This window comes from Mesoplodon bidens, assembly GCF_964165515.1.
Source record: "Mesoplodon bidens genome assembly, chromosome: 15".
NCBI classification, from domain to species: domain Eukaryota; kingdom Metazoa; phylum Chordata; class Mammalia; order Artiodactyla; family Ziphiidae; genus Mesoplodon; species Mesoplodon bidens.
The window spans coordinates 72,012,601-72,032,773 of record NC_138171.1 but is presented as its reverse complement, the minus strand read 5'-3'; the positions used below and the strand labels follow the sequence as shown (position 1 = coordinate 72,032,773).

The following is a 20,173-nucleotide window of genomic DNA, read 5'->3' as shown; positions in this document are numbered from 1 at the left end:
CTGCGGCGGCTCCCACCCAGCAGAAAAACCCAGCACCGGGTACCGCGGGGAGGCCCGACCGCCCTCGGCCACGGACGCAGGCCCTTTCCAGGAACGCGCGGGCCCGCCCCCTGCACGCGGCCGCCCATTGGCCCGACGGCGCCGGGCGTGACGTCAGGCCCCGCCCCACCACTTCTCCGGCCCCGCCCCGCGGAGTGGCCTGGCGGTTTGGTCTGGAGCAGCTGAAACCGGTTTGAGCGGAGCTGCTTCCTGCCGCTCGGCGCCGCGGTTGGCCGCCTGGGGGAGCGCTGGCGAGGCGCGGACGGCGGGCGCCCGGCACCTCGGCCCGCGGCACTGCTTCTCGGGCGCGGCGTCGGTGGCGGCGCGTACCCGCGGACCCGGCAGGTGAGGCGGGAGGCCGGGGGGCCGGGCGCGCGGTGCGGGGGCAGTGGCGGCCGCTCACGTGGCTGCCGAGTTGTCAGGGCGACCCGGCTGGGGGACGCGGGCGGAGCGCGGGGCGAGGCATGGGCAGGGTCCCCCAGCCCGGGCGGGCTCTGCCCGTCGGGGAAACAGCGGCCTGGACGTTCGCCCCGGTAAGTCGGTGGGTGACACATGTTTATTGTATTTATCCTTTGCTGCCGCGATTCCTCTGGGCTGCGGGTGCTTCGTTCCCCTCCGAAAATTTTGCAGCGTTTTCGATATACGAGAATGCATAAACCGTAGGACCACCATGAGTATTCAAAGAAACAAGTCTCGCTCACCACCACTCTCTGGCTTTATCCTTAAGTAATTCATAGTGTTTTGACAACTGCTTATTTTCTGAAATTGCCTAACCAAGTAGTCTAGGGTGTGCTTGTATAATTCAGTTATTCCAAGAAACCGAAGTGCCTTAGTCTCTTAGGAAAAGGTTCCAGGAACAGTCATCAGTGCCCTTGATACAATTTTAAGACAGTTTCCCCTTCTTATAAAGCTCTACTTTTTCCAAAGCTCTTCAAATTGCCTTGATGACTTCTGGGAGAAAGCCTTCATCAGTTAGGTGCTTCATCGGCCCCCTCTTATCCCACTGCCCGGTTATAAAGGAAATTAGGCGTGAATTCAGCCACGAATTGTAGAGAAATCTTTCACCATTGAGGCAGCTGCCTAGTCTGTAACACGTAGAGGAACTGATAAAACGAAGCAGGATGTTTGGACTTGATGTTTTCTTCATACTCTTCTTTAGCCCTTCCTATTTCTGCCCAGTTCCTATCCACTACTCCCCCCACCCCCCGCCTTGTGTGTCTTGCTACGTTTCTGACAGTTGTGACTTAGCTAAGAAATAAGTACAAATTATCAGTCCTTTTTCCACCTCCTAACATTCTGGATACAAATAACACAAGATAAAACAAACAGGTAAAACTACACGGTGGTTCAGTGGTTCTCAACTTCACTAGGGAGAACCAATATTCTAGACAAAATAAGATTAGGAAAGTTGGACTCCAATAATGACCACAAAGGAAATCTCAGTGGCAGAGTGACTAAAATTTGATATGTACAAAAAGGAAGCTGATGAATCAAATCTTTGTGTATAACTTAACCAGGAAAAATAAATGAAATGCATATGAAAATAATATCAAGATGAAATGGAAAAAATTTGGAATAGTTTTATGGCATTGTTTAGAAAGGTGATTAAAGAATTAACCGGCTTAATGAAATCTCCAGAACTGCTTTCTTAATAAAAATCCATTCATGTCTGTGTACATTTGGTTAAAATACTGGCTCAGAATATACTGGGGTCTGAATAGTGGGGTCATAATGATCCTCCAACAGGATGAGCAGGAATTAACTCAGGAAAATACAGGCATTTCATATATTGTTTTCCTGTAGTCAGTTGGAGCCTAGGAAAGAGCAAGGAGAATTGGAAACAGCTTTTTTCTTTGCAAAAGTATTTGAAGGAAAACAGTGAAATTTTTTTGGCTAGAAAAAAACCACATTTTAGCTGAAAATATCTGTGACTTCAGTTTAGCTCTAAAGTAAATGTTCCTGTACCTTTGTTTGCTTAAATCTCCCTTTTGTTCCCCAAGCTGGCAAACCAGTAAAGGAATGTGTTGGGATAGTTTGTTTGACAAAAAGAATAGAGTAAAACTTATTTCAGGTGGTGTAAACTCTGAAATATTTTTAAAATGTAAATTACAATGTCATTTTGCAAATTACCTGAGTCCTTAAAAAAGTTAAAGTGTAAAATGCTACTCAAAGTCCCAGATGAGAATGCTGTTTAATGCTTATCTTCAAAAAGTACAAAGTGGAGGCTATGTTTAAGAACCAGACCAAACCAAAACCCTGCCTCAGAAAGTCTGTACGTGAGGTTATAGGTGAATTGGTTAAATTACATGTTCAGTCAGCTCATGTATGTGAAAATGACTCGCATTTTTCATCTTATTCTTGTTGTATGTATATCTAGAAGACCTCCCCCGTCCAAGGTGAGATTTTCTTTGCTTGTTTGGAAGAAGAGGAAGTGTTGGTTGTATAAATTTTTCGTTCCACAACAGAACAGTATTTTACTTTGGTTGGTAGGTAGCAGGGTGCCAAAATTGTACGCTTCAATTCTGCACCAGAATTTTGGCCTCTGTCCACGATCAAGTAAACTGCTGTAGGAGCAGCTCTGCAGGCTCTTATTTGGTACGGTATTAAATTTGGGCAAGGGGGGGGGAATGGAAATTAACCAGATTATATGACTTAAGGCAATCCAAGTTGGAGATGATGCTTTGTTGACACCTGGGGAGGTTGGGGGTGGGTAATTTTGTGCTTGTGTATGTAGCTTTGGTGTAGTAAATACTGGATACTGCAGCTGGTTCCAGTCAAGTTACTATAGCCACTTTCACAAGCAACCTTAAGAATGAGAAGCTCAATTTTAATCAGTTGATTTACTTTTCATTAAATTTACATGTTTCACATTTAACACAGTAGAAATTTAGAGATAATTTTGTACTAGGTGTTGATTTTAATACATAGGAATAATTACATCTGATTTCCCTAAAATTGGTTAAAATATTTACTTAAAATTGATCAACAAATAACTGAACACCAACTTTTAATTATGTAGATAAGATTGTTCTTAGTAACTGGCAGTAAACACTGGGTGAAAGTACAGGTTATATGTTGAGATGGTGGTTGGTTATTCAGCAATTTGCTGGATGATGGGGCTTTTTGCTATGTCTCAAAATTAATTCAGTAACTTAAAAAGCCAAGCTTTTTTGCTAGCCTTAAGGTTTCTTCTTGATACGATTGATACAGATAAATTAAATGTAAGATATAGATAAATGTAAGATTGCAGTACTTCAATGAATCATTTGATTTATTAGGAAAGGAAATAGTCTTATTATCTTAGGGTTATACTCAGATTCATATCAGATGTCATATTAAAAGACAACTATTAAGATATTTGGGTTAAATAGGTAAAAGGTGAGGTAACAATCTAGAGCTAATTTTAGATTTGGAACATTCTTTGGCCATGCTACAACTGGATGTATATGCTTTAAATAGATCATGTTTACTCTTAGACACAGAAAGTAGATTAAGGTATCAAGGACAGGTGTTTTTTCCTCCAGTGTGGAATCTTGGGTTTTCTAACTGAAGTGGTAGAGTTGCCAGATACGGAATTCTTTAGCCAAGTGACATGAAACCACATTGACTGGTGTTCTTGCTTAGTATATATACTGTATTTACATTTTGTAATTGATGTAGGTGGGATGATGCATAGTTTATAGCTAACATTGGCTATAAACTATGATCCTCATTGCAGCTCCCCTGTGGTTAGATATTAGAGATTCCTCATCCTCAGCCCTCTTGATATTTGGAGCTGGACAATTATTTGTGGAGAGCTGTTCTGTGTATTGTATGGTGTAGAGCATCACTCCTGGCTTCTACCCACTAGATGCCAGGAGCATCACCCACAGTTGTGGCAACCAAAAATGTCTCCTGACATTGCCAGATGTCCTTTAGAGGACAAAGTTGCCTCCAGCGGCAACTGCTGCTATCGATCTGTCTGCCTTGACTTGGAAGCGTGGTTAACTGTGGGTATTAGTGTTCATTTAATGACCATTGCAGAGTTGTGCATGTGTTCACAGGGAGGGGAACATAGTGAAAATGGAAGAAAGAATAGCTAGGAAAGGTGCTTGAGGATTTTTTTTTTTTGAATAAAATAATGTGCAAATGAAGATAAGCAATTTCAGTTGGTAAATTAAAGGAAATGATGTAAAGACATCATTGGAATTATTTTAGGAACATTGATGGATTGGGGGTACAAAAGTTTTTTTGGAGGTGTTGGAGAAGTTATGTACAATATGATGTGGCCTTGTGTGGAGTATGTGTTCTTTCTATATTTAAATTCTATAAACTGCATGAGAATTGATATACATTAAAATTGTTAAAAAATTTCCTATCTTGGGACTTCCTTGCTGGTCCAGTGGTTAGGACTCCGTGCTTCCACTACAGGGGGCATGGGATTCCATCCTGGGTGGGAGAACTAAGTTCCCGCCTGCTGTGGCAATCAATCAATCAATCAATCAATCAATCAATTAAAAACAATTTTAAATTTCCTATCTTAAGTACTTAAATTAAGGGATAGTAAGGTGAATAGGTTGGTTAGGCTGGGAAAAACAGTGAAGAAATGAAAAGTAAGCTGGAGAGAAAATGTGGATAAGGAATAAAGGACATCAAAGACTTCAGGATTTAGATTTCTATAAGTAATGGAAGTGATTCCAAGCCAGGGATGTGAGGGATATTCTAATTGACATAAAATGTATTGTTGGGAAGCGATCGAGAAGCCAAAATATAAGTAGGAGACTTAGGGTTTTTAATGAAGTTTAAACTTAGAAAGAAAGGCATGTATGTAAGATCAATTAAAATCTACAGGTTTTGGTAATGTTGGCTTGGCCAAAAGTTCGTTCGGTTAATGAATATGTTGTTCAATAAAGTTCTTGGTGAAAATGAAAAATGGCAGACTTCCTGCTGGCGCAGTGGTTAAGAATCCTGCCAATGCAGGAGACATGGGTTCGAGCCCTGGTCCGGGAAGATCCCACATGCCGCAGAGCAGCTAAGCCTGTGTGCTACAACTACTGAGGCTGCTCTGTAGAGCCCGTGAGCCACAACTACTGAAGCCCGCACGCCTAGAGCCCGTGCTCCTCAACAAGAGAAGCCACCTCAGTGAGAAGCCTGCACACCGCAGCGAAGAGTAGCCCCCGCTCCCAGCAGCTAGAGAAAGCTCGCCCACAGCAATGAAGACCCAATGCAGCCAAAAATAAATATATTAAAAAAAAAGAAAAATGGCTACTTAAAACCGAACGAACTTTTTGGCCAACCCAATAGATTACAGAGTTGAGACTCTCTAAATTCAAGTCTGCAGAACTACAGTAATGATGGGCCTGTGGTTAATAAAGAGAAACTTGAAAAGAGTGATTTGTGAGGGGGAAGGGGTTTTTGTTATTGTTTTTTTTAAGCCATTGGTTAGGTCACTTAGAAGCAGGTTCTCAAACTTGTTTCAGAACTTAACTAGTTTGTTTCAGTGGGTGGTACTTAAGTTCTTTGGTTGTTTTCTTGTTATTAAAATTGGAACCTTCTTAATTGAAGTAGAAATGCTCTCTTGAGCCAAGTTTTTTTCTGTCTCTAGTTGTTGGTGTGTGTGTTTCCCTCCACTATAAACATGAGCCTGGTCAGGAAAGATAGGTTGAGTTCAGAACAGCTGCTTATTAGAGGAGAAGGTATATGACAAGATAATCTTGAATTCTTAAAAAAAGTTTGGACACGCTTGTCTTGCAGATTTTTCTGGTCCATACATTCTTACAGAATAGGTTTGTAACACTAGGTCCTAAAACTTGCTAGGTACTTCCTAAATAATTCAGTCTCTCTATATAAGATCTCTGAAATCTTTTGCTCACAGTTGAGATTCATTTTTATTTTTGTGTTTTTTAACTTGTTTCTTGGTGGTAGCTATCTAGAGCTGATATTCATGTACTATAAATGACATCTTTTTCTTTCTAGCACGACATCCTAAAATAAATCCATCAGAATGACACCTTCTCAGGTTACCTTTGAAATAAGAGGAGCTCTTTTACCAGGTATTGTAAAACTTTACTTTTAAACATTAAAAAAAAAAATAAATGAGCGTTTTTCTTATCTGGATTATCTTAAATATAGAGTTGTTACTAGAGTGAGCCTAATTATTAGATGAAAGTATCTTTAGGACATGCCTGATAACAGAAATGTGCTTGGAGCATAACAACTTCAAGAAAAAAAAGCTTCCCAAATAGTAAGTGTCTTAGTCTCATGTTTTCCAGGAAAGCTGTGAATTTTGAACAGGACAGATAATTGAACTGTGATTTTTTTTTTTTTTTTTTTTTTGGCTGTACTGCGCAGCTTGTGGTATCTTAGTCCCCCGACTAGGGATTGAACCTGGGCCCTCGGCAGTGAGAGTGTGGAGTCCTAACCACTGGACCGCCAGGGAATTCTCTGAGCTATGATATTTAAGTCGTGAAAATGAAGGAAATTTTTCTAGTGTTGAGAAGTTGGTGAAATATTTGGCGAAGGTAAATTTGTTCTTTACTTGTACATCTATTTTTTTAAGCTTTATTATATTTTTTGCTGTCTACTGAAGCAGTGTGAAATAATTTTAGTGTAAGGTAACATGTCAAAACAGTATCACACCTTGCTACTTACCTGGTGGTCCAGTGGTTAAGACTCCTCCCTTCTGCTACAGGGGACACGGGTTCGATCCCTGGTTGGGGAACGAAGATTCCACATGCCGCACAGTACGGCCCCCAAAAACAAAAAAAAAAAACCCAAAACAAACAGTATCACACCTGGGTTAAAAATTCCTTGTTTAATACACTCTGGCTATGCTGACCAGTTCCTCAAATCTTTTGCATTCCTTTCCTCCTTTGGGGCTTTCTCAAATTGTTTCCTTTGTTTAGATCTGTGCCCACCCCACCCCAACTCTCCTTATCCCAACTTCCCGTATTCGACTAGGTTAAGGTCCCTGTGAAATTCAAGGTTCTTTTTTGTAGTACTTCTTAATGAGTTTTATGGAGTTATTTGAGTAATTTTTCTTGTGGACAGATTGTAAGCTCTATGAAAAAAAATGTGACTTTATCTTATTCATGCTGAATTCCTGTACCTAGCACAGTGCCTGGCTCAGAACAGGGGTAAGTATGTGTTCGAAAAATGAATGAATGATTCATTCTGTATGTCAGGCATCTTTGATAAAGCATCCATCACAGCACCTGACGGTGTGTGTTTGTCCAAGTTCAGATTCTTAGGCAAGATGATTTTGTACAGCTCCACCTCTGGGCAACATTCTGCAGATTGAAGATTGCTAGTCAGTTGATGGGGTTGCTCCCTTGGGTCTAGTACTCACCTCTTGTCCTGTGTGTAACCTCTTCTGTGGAGAGGAGACTGCAGACCTATATCATACTTTTGTGCATAGGCAGTTTAAGCTAGAAGGAGCTGGCCACATCAGGCAAATGTGGTGACCACAGAATTAGCCACAGAAGGGTCAGCTTGACAAGGTGGAACTCCTTCTCAAGGACTAGTGGCAGATGTGAATGTAGGTGTATCTGTAGGTGGGAAGGAAAGGAGGTAGAGGGACAGGGAGGGGATGTTGGGGTGGATTCTCACCTCCCCCCCACAGATCTCATGTCACCTTGATTTCCTCCCCAAAGCAAGGAGGAAGTGTTCTCTGCTGACAGTGGAGAGGCTGCAGAGAGAAGTGAAGTAAGAGGGAACAAGTAAAAAGAATGTGTGGGGGTGCTGTTTGCATATTCCTTTAGTTAGCATTCAGGTCTTTATAATCTTCTATACGTGAAATCCAATTAAAGAAATAGGTCTGTTCTGGTAAAAAGTTTCCCTTTTTTCCTCATAGAAGCCATATGCAAAGGCAATCAGCAGAAAGACAGAGTAACATTGCAGGAGGAATTAGTAAAATGCAGGAGCACTTATATAGAAGGAAAGTAACCACAGATTGTCCAAGTTTCACTTTTTCCATGTGGGATACATGTTCTTCCCAGAGCAGAGAGTAGCTGCTATTTTGTATGGGGATAAGAAATAACTGACTCCATGAGAAAGGTTAATGAGACTCTCCTTTACAAAGGAAGTGTAACCAGCCTGAATCAGTGATTTGATGGTAATCTGTACTTTGAGCTAGGAGCCACTGCATATGCTGTACATATGCAGAGCAACATATATGATCTTGAGAATAAATATTTGTGCCTTGTATTTAGCAATAGTGTTTATCTTTTTTTTTTTTAATACGAAGAGGTAGTGATAACCTAAGTTAATTGCAAAAAAAAATCTGGTTACTTTAAAGGATTGGTGAATATTTTAACATGAAATCTTTATACATAACCACCGTATGCTTTTACAGACATGTATTTAGAACCCTGAAAACTCCTGAATGACTACCACATTTGGGATTTTAGTTAAGTTTTAGACAGTCCAAGCATATAAAATGCCATGCAGGTGGCTAAAACCAATTAGAACTGTAGTCTTACTATAGTAGTGTCCAGAGCTTGGAAACCAAGCTACTCTCAGAGTGTGGAGGAGTTTGTCCTGAAGTTTGTTCATTTGGGCTCAGTTCCTTGTTTTTTTCTTTAAGGATTTTAATTATAGTAATTCAGAATGTGTTGATATATAAGTTAAAGATATCTGCATACTTATATTCAAGAAGTTGTAGACTTTTGCTAAATATATGGAATTTAGCAAATATAGGTGATGGCTATATGTTGGTTTGTGTGTTGATGACAAGTGTTCAGATGAAGTGTGACAGTCTTTATTTTAGTAAGGAATGTGAGATTTTTGGCTAGTTTTTCACTAGTCTTTGATCTGGGGACTTTTTTTTCTTTGTTTTTTGTTGTTACATTGCTCATGTCCCATTGATAATTTTCTTGATCTTTAGCTTCTTGGTAGCTACTGTTTGAGTTCCTGGAAAATATCAGGTACTGGTTCTGTAGGATACTTATATGTTCCTTTAAATTGGAAGCTGCCTTGAAGGCAAGGACTGCTGTTTGATCCCCTTGTCTTCTTGGTGCTCACTATTGGCTCAGTAAGTAGTTGAAACAGGAAGAAAAGTCTGTCCCTATATACCCTTCCTTTTCTCTGCCTTTGGTTCTGTAGAGGTGGGTCAGGTTAATAACGTAGGTGCTAGTGTGAGTGGCACCTGGGTCCAAACCCATTTCTCCACTGAAGCTCTTCCATCTCCACTGAAAAGGGACTTGCATCCCGTTAAATTAGTGCAGTTTCCTAAAACTAAAATGAGATGTTCCTACTTAACCCACTATAACTCGTTATGTTTCTTTAGGAGAGGTTTTTGCAATATGTGGAAGCTCTGATGCTTTGGGAAACTGGAATCCTCAAAATGCCGTGACTCTTCTTCCAGAGAACGAGACAGGTGAAAGGTAAGCATGGGCATGTCATAATATTGAATAATTGTGACATTCAGATTATAAACTTGGGGGTTTCTAAGATACCTTGGTATATTTTTCTTTTAATTTTTATCAAACTTATCACATATGTATAAAGAGTGAAATCATTTCACAAAGTTTGCTGTGAAAAAACAAGTTCCTCTGTTTCTCAATTTCCACCTCGCAAAAAGTCATTTTCAACTCTTGGCTGTTGGCTGGTTCTTTTGATGCTTAATACCATATTTCTAAACAGGCTTATATTGTTATTTCTTATTTTAAAAAACTTTTTAAGGCATTTTTTGGCTTCTCAGTACTATTCTTGATAAAAGATCTAATTTTTGCTTTCGCTTATGAAATAATTTTCTTGAGACATGTATTCTTTTAAAAGTAGCAGAGGGTGGAACACGTCCTTAGAAATTTTAGCTAATGTAATGAAATGAGTTTACTACTGACATTAAATACAGCACTAAACTTAGCATGGGTGTGTTGGTGCATTGGAGTGGGGAAAAGAGGATCTGGGTGCCAGTTTCAGTTCCGCAATTAGCTGTGATCTTGGGCAGATCTCATATCTCTAAGCCTATCTGCATGGTAAAGGGGTTAGGATAGAATCAGTGTTGTCAACAAAGGTGGTCCTTCTCTGTGTGGATATTTCGAAGTGTTATGGATTGTCAAGATGTATGCATGGGGGTAAAGGAAAGATGAGATTCTAAATAGTATACAAATACATGCAGTGCCCCCAGGGAGAAACATCAGAGTAGATGATTGTTAAGCACTGCTACTAAAAATGTGGCCTGTGGACTCAGTGCTAGACAAAAAACATTTTTTTATCAGTGCACAATGTGAGAAATACAAAAATTGAGAGCAAGCATTTAGAAATGTTTATGGCAGTTTGACATTGCTGGGATACCCATGCATGTCATGGACTTATCTCATTGAACTGGGTACATCATAGACCAGAAGTATTGGTCATGGGACAAGTAGGTAACACAAGTAAACAGAAACTGGTCCTTCACAGCAGACAGTTTGAGGAGCACTGATGGCAAAGCAGAGGGAAATAACAAGGAAAGTAAAACAATACCATAATGTACGCTCAGGAAAAGAAAACAAAAAGCATACATAGAACACCTGTTCCTCTATTTATCATTAGTGTGACACATTTTCTCAGCCAATTCTCATCTGTTTTTATAAGTTAAGTTCTGTTGACAAATGATATTGGGATCACAGAAAAACGAGATGTTTATTCTCTTCTAGTGGCTATTTTTTCCTTGATTTGTGGATTAGTCACTACCATCTGAAGTGAAACCTCATGTCTTTCTAAACTTGTTTACCTCTGCTCTGAACTCTTGAGCTGCCCTGTTACCTGTCTTAAGTCCATTCTAGCCAACCTGGTCAAAGTGATGTGAACAGAATGAGAACAATTAACGTATTAATTTTAAGGAAGCAGCCATTTTGACATCGCTGTACAATGAAGTATAATTGATTCATATATGGCAGATAAACAGTGCTTCACAAAGAGAAAGGACGTAGATGACACAGTTGATATAAGTAGTTGAAACAAGATGATACAAAAGGTAAACAAATCTGTTTGCCTGTAAACAACAGTCTCGTGGGGGTTTTTGGTTGGTTGGTTTGTTTTTGACAGCGTGCTGGATCTTAGTTCCCAGACCGGGGATTGAACCCTTCCCCCTACAGTGGAAGCGCAGAGTCCTAACCACTGGACCACCAGGAAGTTCCTCAGGCTTGTGCTTTAGAACTGGGTTTCTTTGGGATTTCAGTGTACTCTGCATTTAAGTCCGCTGTTCCTCCTTTTCAGAGTCTCTTAAGTCTCTCTGTACCTACAGGTTTGTGGTGACAAGAGCTCTGTTGGAATTTTTTTCTTACAAACAATTTGAAGGTTGTGGTGTTATTTCCTAATAATGCAGAAAATGTGGGTCACTTATGATTTTATTTGCCATCCTTGGAGATCTTATGGTATTTTTGTGGGGAGGATATGAGGGCAATTCAAAACCAGACAGGTGCACTAAACCTTCTCATTGCCCCTCTTTCCTGGTTTTTCTTGAGTTTCATCAGGTTACGTTCATTCTTGACGTCACTGAACAGTTCTGGTACATTTTTTTAAAAGTAATTTTATTTATTCATTCATTCATTCATTCATTCATTCACGACTGCGTTGGGTCTTTGTTGCTGCACTCGGGCTTTCTCTCTAGTTGCGCTGAGCCGGAGCTACTCTTTGTTGCGGTGCGGTGGCTTCTCTTGTGGAGCGCAGGCTCTAGGCCCGTGGGTTCAGCAGTTGTGGCTCGCGGGCTCTAGAGCGCAGGCTCAGTAATTGTGGCGCACAGGCTTAGTTGCTCCACGGCACGTGGGATCTTCCCGGACCAGGGATTGAACCCGTGTCCCCTGCCTTGGCAGGCGGATTCTTAACCACTGTTCCACCAGGGAAGTCCCTCTGGTTCATTTATAACTTTGCTATATTTGCTTAGGGAAGTAAAGTAAAAAGACTCATTTTATTGCTCTCACCATCTGATCTTTTCATTTGGTGATTCTTAACCAGGGGAGCACATTGGAATCACTTTAAAAAATGATTTAAAAAGCACTTTAACTGGTTTAAAGCACTTTAAAAGGGGGCTTTTAAACAAATGCCTAGACCCTGCTCCTGTAAGACTGATAAATAGTGCACGAGAGAGGGGCCCCAGCACATTTTTGAAGCTTCCCACTAATTCTGCTGTGCACATCTGGGGCTAGTTTCACATACTCTGGCTGGTTTTATGGGTGAAATAATACTGGAAATTTGCCTTTTTTTTCTGGGTAGCAGAGATGGGAAATAAATTTCATCTCAGAGTTGGTAGAATCTGCCTGGAGCCCTGTGTTGAAAAGGATTCTGAGGCTTATCAGGGAGAAGTAGGGCACATGTTCCGAGCATTTAGGCTGTCCTTGTTGTGCAGCAGTGTTTCTCAAGCAATCACATATGTCCAGTTTATCAAACTCCACCCCAGACCTATGAAACCAGAGTTTCCTAGGGTGGAGCCAGGGCATATGTATTTTATTATTACCAGGTTAATCTGATTGTTGAAGCTAGGACCAGGGGTGACAGCTGGTTGTGGATATTTTGTTCGAAACCAGAATTGAGTCAGAGTGAGGATAATGCCCTAAGTCCGTCTTGGCAGAGCCAGGTGGGGAGCAGTGCTAGCCATCTGGTATCATGGAAGAATATTTGGAGCTGCCGTTTAGTCACTGAACTATTCATGCTGAATTAACGTTTGGGTAATGGTCTATGACATGGGCTCTCAAACTTGTGTTCATCATCAGAGTCACCTGGACGCTTGTTAAATTACAGAGTGCTTGGGCCCTCCCCCAGAGTTTCTAATTCAGTAGGTCTAGATGTGGCCTGAGATTTTTTATTTAATTTATTTTTGGCTGTATTAGGTTTTCATTGCTGCATGCAGGCTTTCTTTAGTTGCCTTGAGTGGGAGCTACTCTTCATTGCGGTTCTTATTGCGGTGGCTTCTCTTGCTGTGGAGCACGGGCTCTAGGCGTGTGAGCTTCAGTAGTTGTGGCATGCAGGCTCAGTAGTTGTGGCATGTGGGCTCTAGAGCACAGGCTCAGTAGTTGTGGCACATGGACTTAGTTATTTCGCTGCATGTGGGATCTTCCCAGACCAGGGCTCGAACCCGTGTCCCCTGCATTGGTAGGCGGATTCTTAACCCCTGTGCAACCAGGGAAGCCCTGGACTGAGATTTTGCATTTCTAACAAGCTCCCAGTTGATACTGATGGTCCTGGGACCACACTTTGAATACCATTGGCCTATGATTTGAAGCTAAAAATCAGTTATAATCATGAATTGTAGTGAATTCTTTCACTGTTGAGTCTAAGCTTTAGAATTAGCATTAGAATATGTAGAATGACATAGTTCAGAAGATGTTGAGTAAGATACAAGTACAAGTAAGATACAGACACTGATTGCTTGGCTAGGGAAATAGCCAGAGGCTGGGCAGGACAGAATAAGGGACAGTTGGGAACAGGCATTTAAGTTTGTGGCCTTGGCCTCAAAGCCTCTTAGCAGCCATGTAACATCCCTAGCTAAGTGGAAAGCGAGAGGAGATTCAGAGGTCTGCACTGCTTGCCTTTTCTGTTTGGAATACTACTTCTCCTGCTTCTTTGTATGGCTCATCATTTAGGTCTCAGCTCAGACAGTTCTTTCTTGTTGAGGTCTCCCTCCAAAACTTCTTGTCACCTCAGAAAGGTCAGCTAGCCCTTCCTGTGTATGCTGTTGGCTTATATATTTGTCTATCCACATAAGCAAGCAATCTCTGTGAAGATGGATTTCTTTCTGCCTTATTCATCACTGTGTTCCCAGTACCTGGTTCAGATTAGGCCTGGAGTAAAAGTTTGTGTAGGAATAAATAAATGGTATTGGTCACAGACCTTACTTGAGGGATTTTATGAATTAATGAAGACTTTATGCATTTTAGTTTGATACTGATGCTGCTGCTTTAATTCTTTTTTCTCACAGCATGTTATGGAAAGCAACCATTGTACTTAGTAGAGGAGTATCAGTTCAGTACCGCTACTTCAAAGGGTGCTTTTTAGAACCAAAGGTATGTTTTCTTTATCTAGTTTCCAGTTTCTTTACAAGACTTCTTTCAAAAGCAACTAACTTAAGTTTGGAAACATTAAAAGTAAAATGAGTTTGTTTAGATCAAATAAGGAAAAAAGAACTCTAGATTAATAATATTTTAGTACCAAAAAAAAAAGGAAGTAGCCTCTTCAGAGGCAAATAGTGTGTGCAATGGAATTTTTAAAAGACTAATAGTAAGTATGTTCTGCAATATTCTTATCATGAAATTGTTTTTAATGATAAGTGTTCTTGATAGGTGTGCATTTTGTATAACTTTTGTAAACTAGTTAGTAACCAGTAGTAAGGGTTTTTCTTTTTGTTTTATTTTTTTAATTTGTCTGTGGTAAAGATATATTTAGAGGTGTATATAGCCAGCTTTAAGTGAGTAACTTTGAAAAAATTATTTCAATGCAGCCATCTCTTAGTGGCTGCATTAACTCCTATCAAAACTGAAGTCATTCCTTTTAGATTTTTTTCAGTGATAGTGTTGATAGACCAGGATCTTTTCTGAAGGCCTTTGGAATATCAGTTAGATCTAAATCTGCTTGCTCACTAAGATTTATTTATTATTTTGGGAACGTTTTCATATTTAGAAAAAAAGTTGATTCTTTATTTTAAAGATACTTATTTGCTGAAAGGATTCTTTTCCTTCAGACTTTTACCTTTGAGCACACTTTGGGCTGCATGTGAACAAGGGCTTAGGCAGGAGTCTAGGAAGCAAACATGGATTAGATCTTTTTAAAAATGTATTTCCCTTTGGGGTCCTTGAATACTTGTTACGTGTAAAAAAAAAAAAAATGCAAGCAGCCACTGTTACCTCAGTCTCTTAGCCACCATTATAAAAAAGAGAAAAACTGACAAACCCACTTCAGCTGTCTTTTGCACCTATTACGTTTCTTATTCCAAGAATATATTGTGAATATACTCAGTAATTAAAATTAAATTACATTATAGTTGATCATTATGTTGGCTTATCTTGACAATAGTCTCACTTTAATGACTAAGGAAAAGATCATTTATTTGGCATAGGGGTTGTGCATTGTGGCAGAGTTCTTTAGTATAAAGTGAACATTTGTGCAGAGTTATGTAGATCACAGCACTCATGACTTTGAAAGCATATTTGAGGATCCTGGTATGTGAAATTAACTAAATTTTACTTACGGGGGCATTTGGACAAAATCCTAATGAATCCTTTGGGTGTAGTTTCCTAAAGTAAGACTATTGTCAACACAGGTCAAATTAAGCCAACCTACAGTATTTTCTCTTTTCATTGAAAATGTAACCAAAAGCAGCAAATCCGTCCAAAATGCCTTTTCCAAAACATTGGCACGAAGTCTGCTTACAGTAAGAAACAAGTTTTCCCCCTTGTAATACTTGCAAAAGTTTACAGTATGTGTTGGTGAGTGTGTTTCTTTAAGTAGGTGCTCTGTATCGTGTACACATGTACCGTGTGATGCAGGGGCTGCCATGGTAAGTATGTTTTTCATGGAATAGAGTAAATAGCCACATAAAATCCCATGCATATGGCTAGAGGTTTTTTTTTTTCCCACACGCCAGCTTAAAGTGACACTTCTTTTTAAAGTTGGTGGCGCTTTTTAAATGAATCATAATTTTTAATAGAAGTAATTAGAAACTTTGTCTCAATTGTGCATTGTCAAATGATAGAACTAATGTGCAAGGAATCTTAAATCGTGAAATGACGTAAATTATTGGAGTATATATTTTATGACTATAAAGAATGATTGGAAAGCAAAATGATTATGAAAGCATTGAAAAACTGACATGGGTAATAAGGTTACTTTTACTGGGTCAAAAGTTTTAGTTTATCCAAGCAGTTGTAGAACCTAAGCTAAAAATCTTGTGATCTTGTCACTTGACCTTCAGAATTCAGCTTCCTCATCTATAAAATGAAGGGTTTGAACTATAGATTTCTTACATCTCTTCCATTGCTAAAATCTTTCTATAAATAAATTTTTACCATTCATAGTTTCTCTTCCGTAATTTGCTCTTTCTGGCATACTCCTTTTAGTTTAGAAGTTAAAGTCTTGAAGTCCTTTTTCTCTTTAATTTCTCACAGCTGTATGTTCTTATACTTTGTAGAATTAGAATAAGGTGTTAATATATTAAATTCTAAAATAATTTTTTACAGGTGACAAATATTATCTTATTTAAGCATAGCAAACAAAGGTAGTAGATATTCCTGGAATGGAAACATTGCTGTGAGTCTGCAGATAACCCATTAATTTCACATCTTCACCAAAGATAATTTTTGAATTAATGTGTAACTTAAACATTTTTTTAATCCATGTTCACCCCTTTTTATTTGTGGCTGGAATTAGGGGTTGTCTCATACTGAGATGTTAGCCACTTTTTAATTATACTGTCTTTGAAATTTTTCATTCATTTCAGTGAAATAGCTTATTTTTCAGTAACATCTGCTTTTAATTTTTACAGGTGTTAACATTCACTCATAATTAGATTCATTACAAATTCTTTTACCTTGTTCTTAATGTCCCTTGATTTTTATTAAATCCTTTAACAAAAGAATCAATCATCTGGTAGGCAGACAATTGTTTATTTTCATAATAGCCCAGGTTGTCATTTTGTACAATGGTTTCTTAATAAAATTCTTCTGGATGCTAAATACCCTCAGCTGTTAACTGTGAATTTGAACCATCTCAGAGATGTGTGTTGGCCTAGCCTTCTTTGCTTTACTCACTCCTAAGTGACCGTTTTTCTTCCTGGTCTTGTTAAAAATAGTGATTTTTAACTAACTGGTTCTGGCCTCTGACATAGATTAAAAATTCAGAGCATTTCACATGGGCTTTTTTTTTTCCATTTTTTTCAAAATCATAGAAAGGAAACTGAAATTTTTACAGTTTACGCTTAACAGTTTTTATGATATTTGAAAGCAGTGATATTCCATGATAGTGATAGTTTTGCTTGGTGGTCTGTTAAAAACCCCAGGCTACCTCTTATATAATCTTGTTTCTTTTTCTCAGTGCTTGATATAGCTGAGTGATGTCAATCAATAACTGTTTAAGAAAGCAGTCATTATGACTTTTTTGTAGAAACAGGTTTTTTGTATTTTTGTTAACATGCATGTTTGAGAAACATTCCAGCAATCATCTGATTTAATACATGCTAAAATGTGAAATAACTCTACCAGTCCTGTTAGTGGAGTACTGTCTTGGACTGATATTGTTACTTTTGTCTCCAAAGAGCCATTTTCCGCTTGACTCCAAAGTGCTTAAAATTGTGGCAGTCTTTTACAGAATGGAACTCTTGTTTTTTTCCTAAGATCTTGAAGAATGACTTACTGCATTTAACATATTAAAAAGGATTGCATGTTTTGGAATCGTTACTAAGATCTTTAATTTCCCAGTGCTCAGGTGTTAAGGTTTTTTTTTTTTGTTTTAAAGAACATTGGTAAGCTAAAATTTAAGATTACCTACCAAAGTTTAATAAACTAGTCATAACAATTTTGGAAATTCAGTGTGTTTTAAGACTTGCTTCATTTGTCAATATTATAACATTTTATGTACCAACCATGAATTTGTAGTGTGAACGCCAGTAGACACAATTATAAGCCATCTGTTGAATTGGCCCTTTGGACTGCTCCTCAAGTCTCCATTCTGTTCAAGCCTAGTTTGCTTTATGCTATGATTAGTGGGTTTGTAAACAGGGGTGGTGTTTTAAAAATTACTACTAAAATATGTTCCCTCTCAAGTGTTTAATCCACAGGGCTATTCTTACATGATTAAGTATAGATACTGTAATCAACACTTTTTGTGAAATTCCCCTGATACCTGAATTAAAACAAAAAGTTAGGGCTTCCCTGGTGGCGCAGTGGTTGAGAGTCCGCCTGCCGATGCAGGGGACACGGGTTCGTGCCCCAGTCCGGGAAGATCCCACATGCCGCGGAGCGGCTGGGCCCGTGAGCCATGGCCGCTGAGCCTGCGTGTCCGGAGCCTGTGCTCCTCCACGGGAGAGGCCACAGCAGTGAGAGGCCCGCGTACAGCAAAAAAAAAAAAAAAAAAAAAAAAGTTAAAACAAAAACAAAGCCTCTCCTTTCTTCTACCCACTTTTAATCCCTGCTGATATTTACTATTATGTTCATGGCACCCTTTCAAGTCACATTTGATTAGTAACTTTTATAAGAATATGGATCTACACCACTTTTGTAGCAAAGAGGATTTTTTTTTTGAGGGGAGTGCAGGGGACATGGGAGGGGTGGAAGAAGGGAATAGATTAGTTATTTCTGGTTGCCCATTACTGCTAAGAAACATTCCTATTTTTATTATATACATTTGCATCTTTTGAGGGTTAGAAAGTTTGATGTGTGAAAACAAATTCAAAAAAGTGACAGCAAAAAGTTGTAGTAAAAAACATCTAGCAGATGCAGGATCAGATGTTTCTTGTTTTTTTAGCATAATTCACCATATTTTAAGATTAGCACTTTCACATTTACATTTTTTAAAACGTCTACACAGTTTATTATCAATTCACAAGTGAACCCTTATAACAAGGATGTATTCAGCTAGAGAAAATGAGTTCCTGTATTATCCCAGGATTAAGGAATTTAATGTATACCTAATGCAATTTTAGTTTTCAAACTTCAAAAGTTTACAAGTTTTAAAAAAAGATTTTAACCTCTGGTTATTTTAAGTGACAGAATTATCTCTTGCCTAATTTGTAACATACTTATTTGTTATCATTTGGCACATTTATTATTAAATAAAATCAATATTGAAATCCTATAAAATGTTATAGAAGAGTATTTAATGCTATCTACAGATGTAATAAAGAGAGAAGCTTATCTGTTCCAGACTTAAGAGTATATATATGCCTAGACAAGGGTTGAAAGATACGTGAAAATATTGATAGTGATTATCCCTAAGTAGTGTGGTAATGGGTGATTTTTGTTTCTTTTTGCTTCTCTGTATTTTACTAAATTTCTTCTTCAGAAAAAAAAATACCTTGTAAGGATATAGTTTGAAATTTTTCTTTTAAAATATGTATTTAAGGATTGTATTTTGGCACATAAGTTTAATTAGACAAGTTTAGGGTTTTTTGTTTTAAATACTTCAAGGAAAATGAGGAAACACTTCATATACTTTAGTACTTTAGGAACACACAAGGGAATCCTTGTGATAGTTCATTCTTGCTTTTAAATTGCTGTAGACATTATCAACAATACATAAAGCTTTATTTTCTTTTTTAGTAAGAGAATTTGATAACAGAAGACAGTATTAAAATTTTTCACACTGAATTTATAAACTTTAAGGCATTAAGAGTAAAAACTGGATGTTCATTCTCCTTTAATCAAACTTGTTCTTCAGATTTACCCATGCATGTATCCTTTCCTAAAGGAAAGGGCTTCCTGTGCTCCTTAGAAACACTGGTTACTAAGATAGGAGAATCTGATATTCTTCCTGTTACCTACTTACTAGTTAAATATATGTAATGAAGAACTTTATTATGCCCTCTAGTTCCTTGAGTAACTTGTGATAATTGATCTTGAAGTATTCTACTCAGTTCTCAGTTTAGGCTTTTTCCGAACACTTGAGGAGTTACTTCAATCTTCCAGTAATTCTTCATTGACTTCCGACATACCAAACATAAAGTATATTTGCTGTTAACTTTAACTTATGACAGAGTATCAGTTAAAGATTACAACTGAGTGTTGTAGGCAGGTTTAAGAATGGGTTTGAAATGGTTTTATTTGCCAGTTCATCTTATTTTTGTTTACTGCCTCACCCTCATTTTCTTCCAGGATTCATCATGTTTTTTGACCTGGTACATTCCTGATTTTTCGCATATAATATTGATATTAACAAGATGAATCTCTTGGTTTCATAATTAGTATAAGACTTAGGCCACAAACATCTAATGGCATCATGGGTAGAAAATAAGATACAAGAAATTATTGCAGACGTTTAACTTTTAAATTGCAGACTATCGGTGGTCCATGTCAAGTCATAGTTCACAAGTGGGAGACTCATCTACAACCACGATCAATAACCCCTTTAGGTATGGGCATTAACTGCATCTGTTTGAGGCATATGCATAAAGTTACTAATATGCTGCACAATGGCTTAGTGGGATTTAATAAATATTTATTTTAAAGTTTAAGGTCAATGCATTGTC

At 38.5% G+C, this 20,173-nt stretch overlaps 1 protein-coding gene across 4 annotated transcripts in view; it reads left to right on the top strand.

The window, feature by feature from the left end:
* Window positions 1-249: 249 nt before the first annotated feature.
* Window positions 250-20,173, top strand: part of GPCPD1 (glycerophosphocholine phosphodiesterase 1) — a 67,632-nt gene continuing 47,708 nt past the window's right edge. Inside the window, exons 1-5 of one of the 4 annotated variants that reach the window (XM_081256395.1) lie at window positions 250-384; window positions 5,995-6,071; window positions 9,305-9,401; window positions 13,919-14,003; window positions 19,981-20,056. In XM_081256395.1, coding sequence (XP_081112521.1) covers window positions 6,023-6,071; window positions 9,305-9,401; window positions 13,919-14,003; window positions 19,981-20,056 — 307 coding nt within the window. In that variant the 5' untranslated portion in view covers window positions 250-384; window positions 5,995-6,022. Of the gene's footprint in view, window positions 385-426; window positions 573-5,994; window positions 6,072-9,304; window positions 9,402-13,918; window positions 14,004-19,980; window positions 20,057-20,173 lie in introns of those variants that run through there. The other 3 variants (XM_081256396.1, XM_081256397.1, XM_081256398.1) reach the window with 3 other exon arrangements.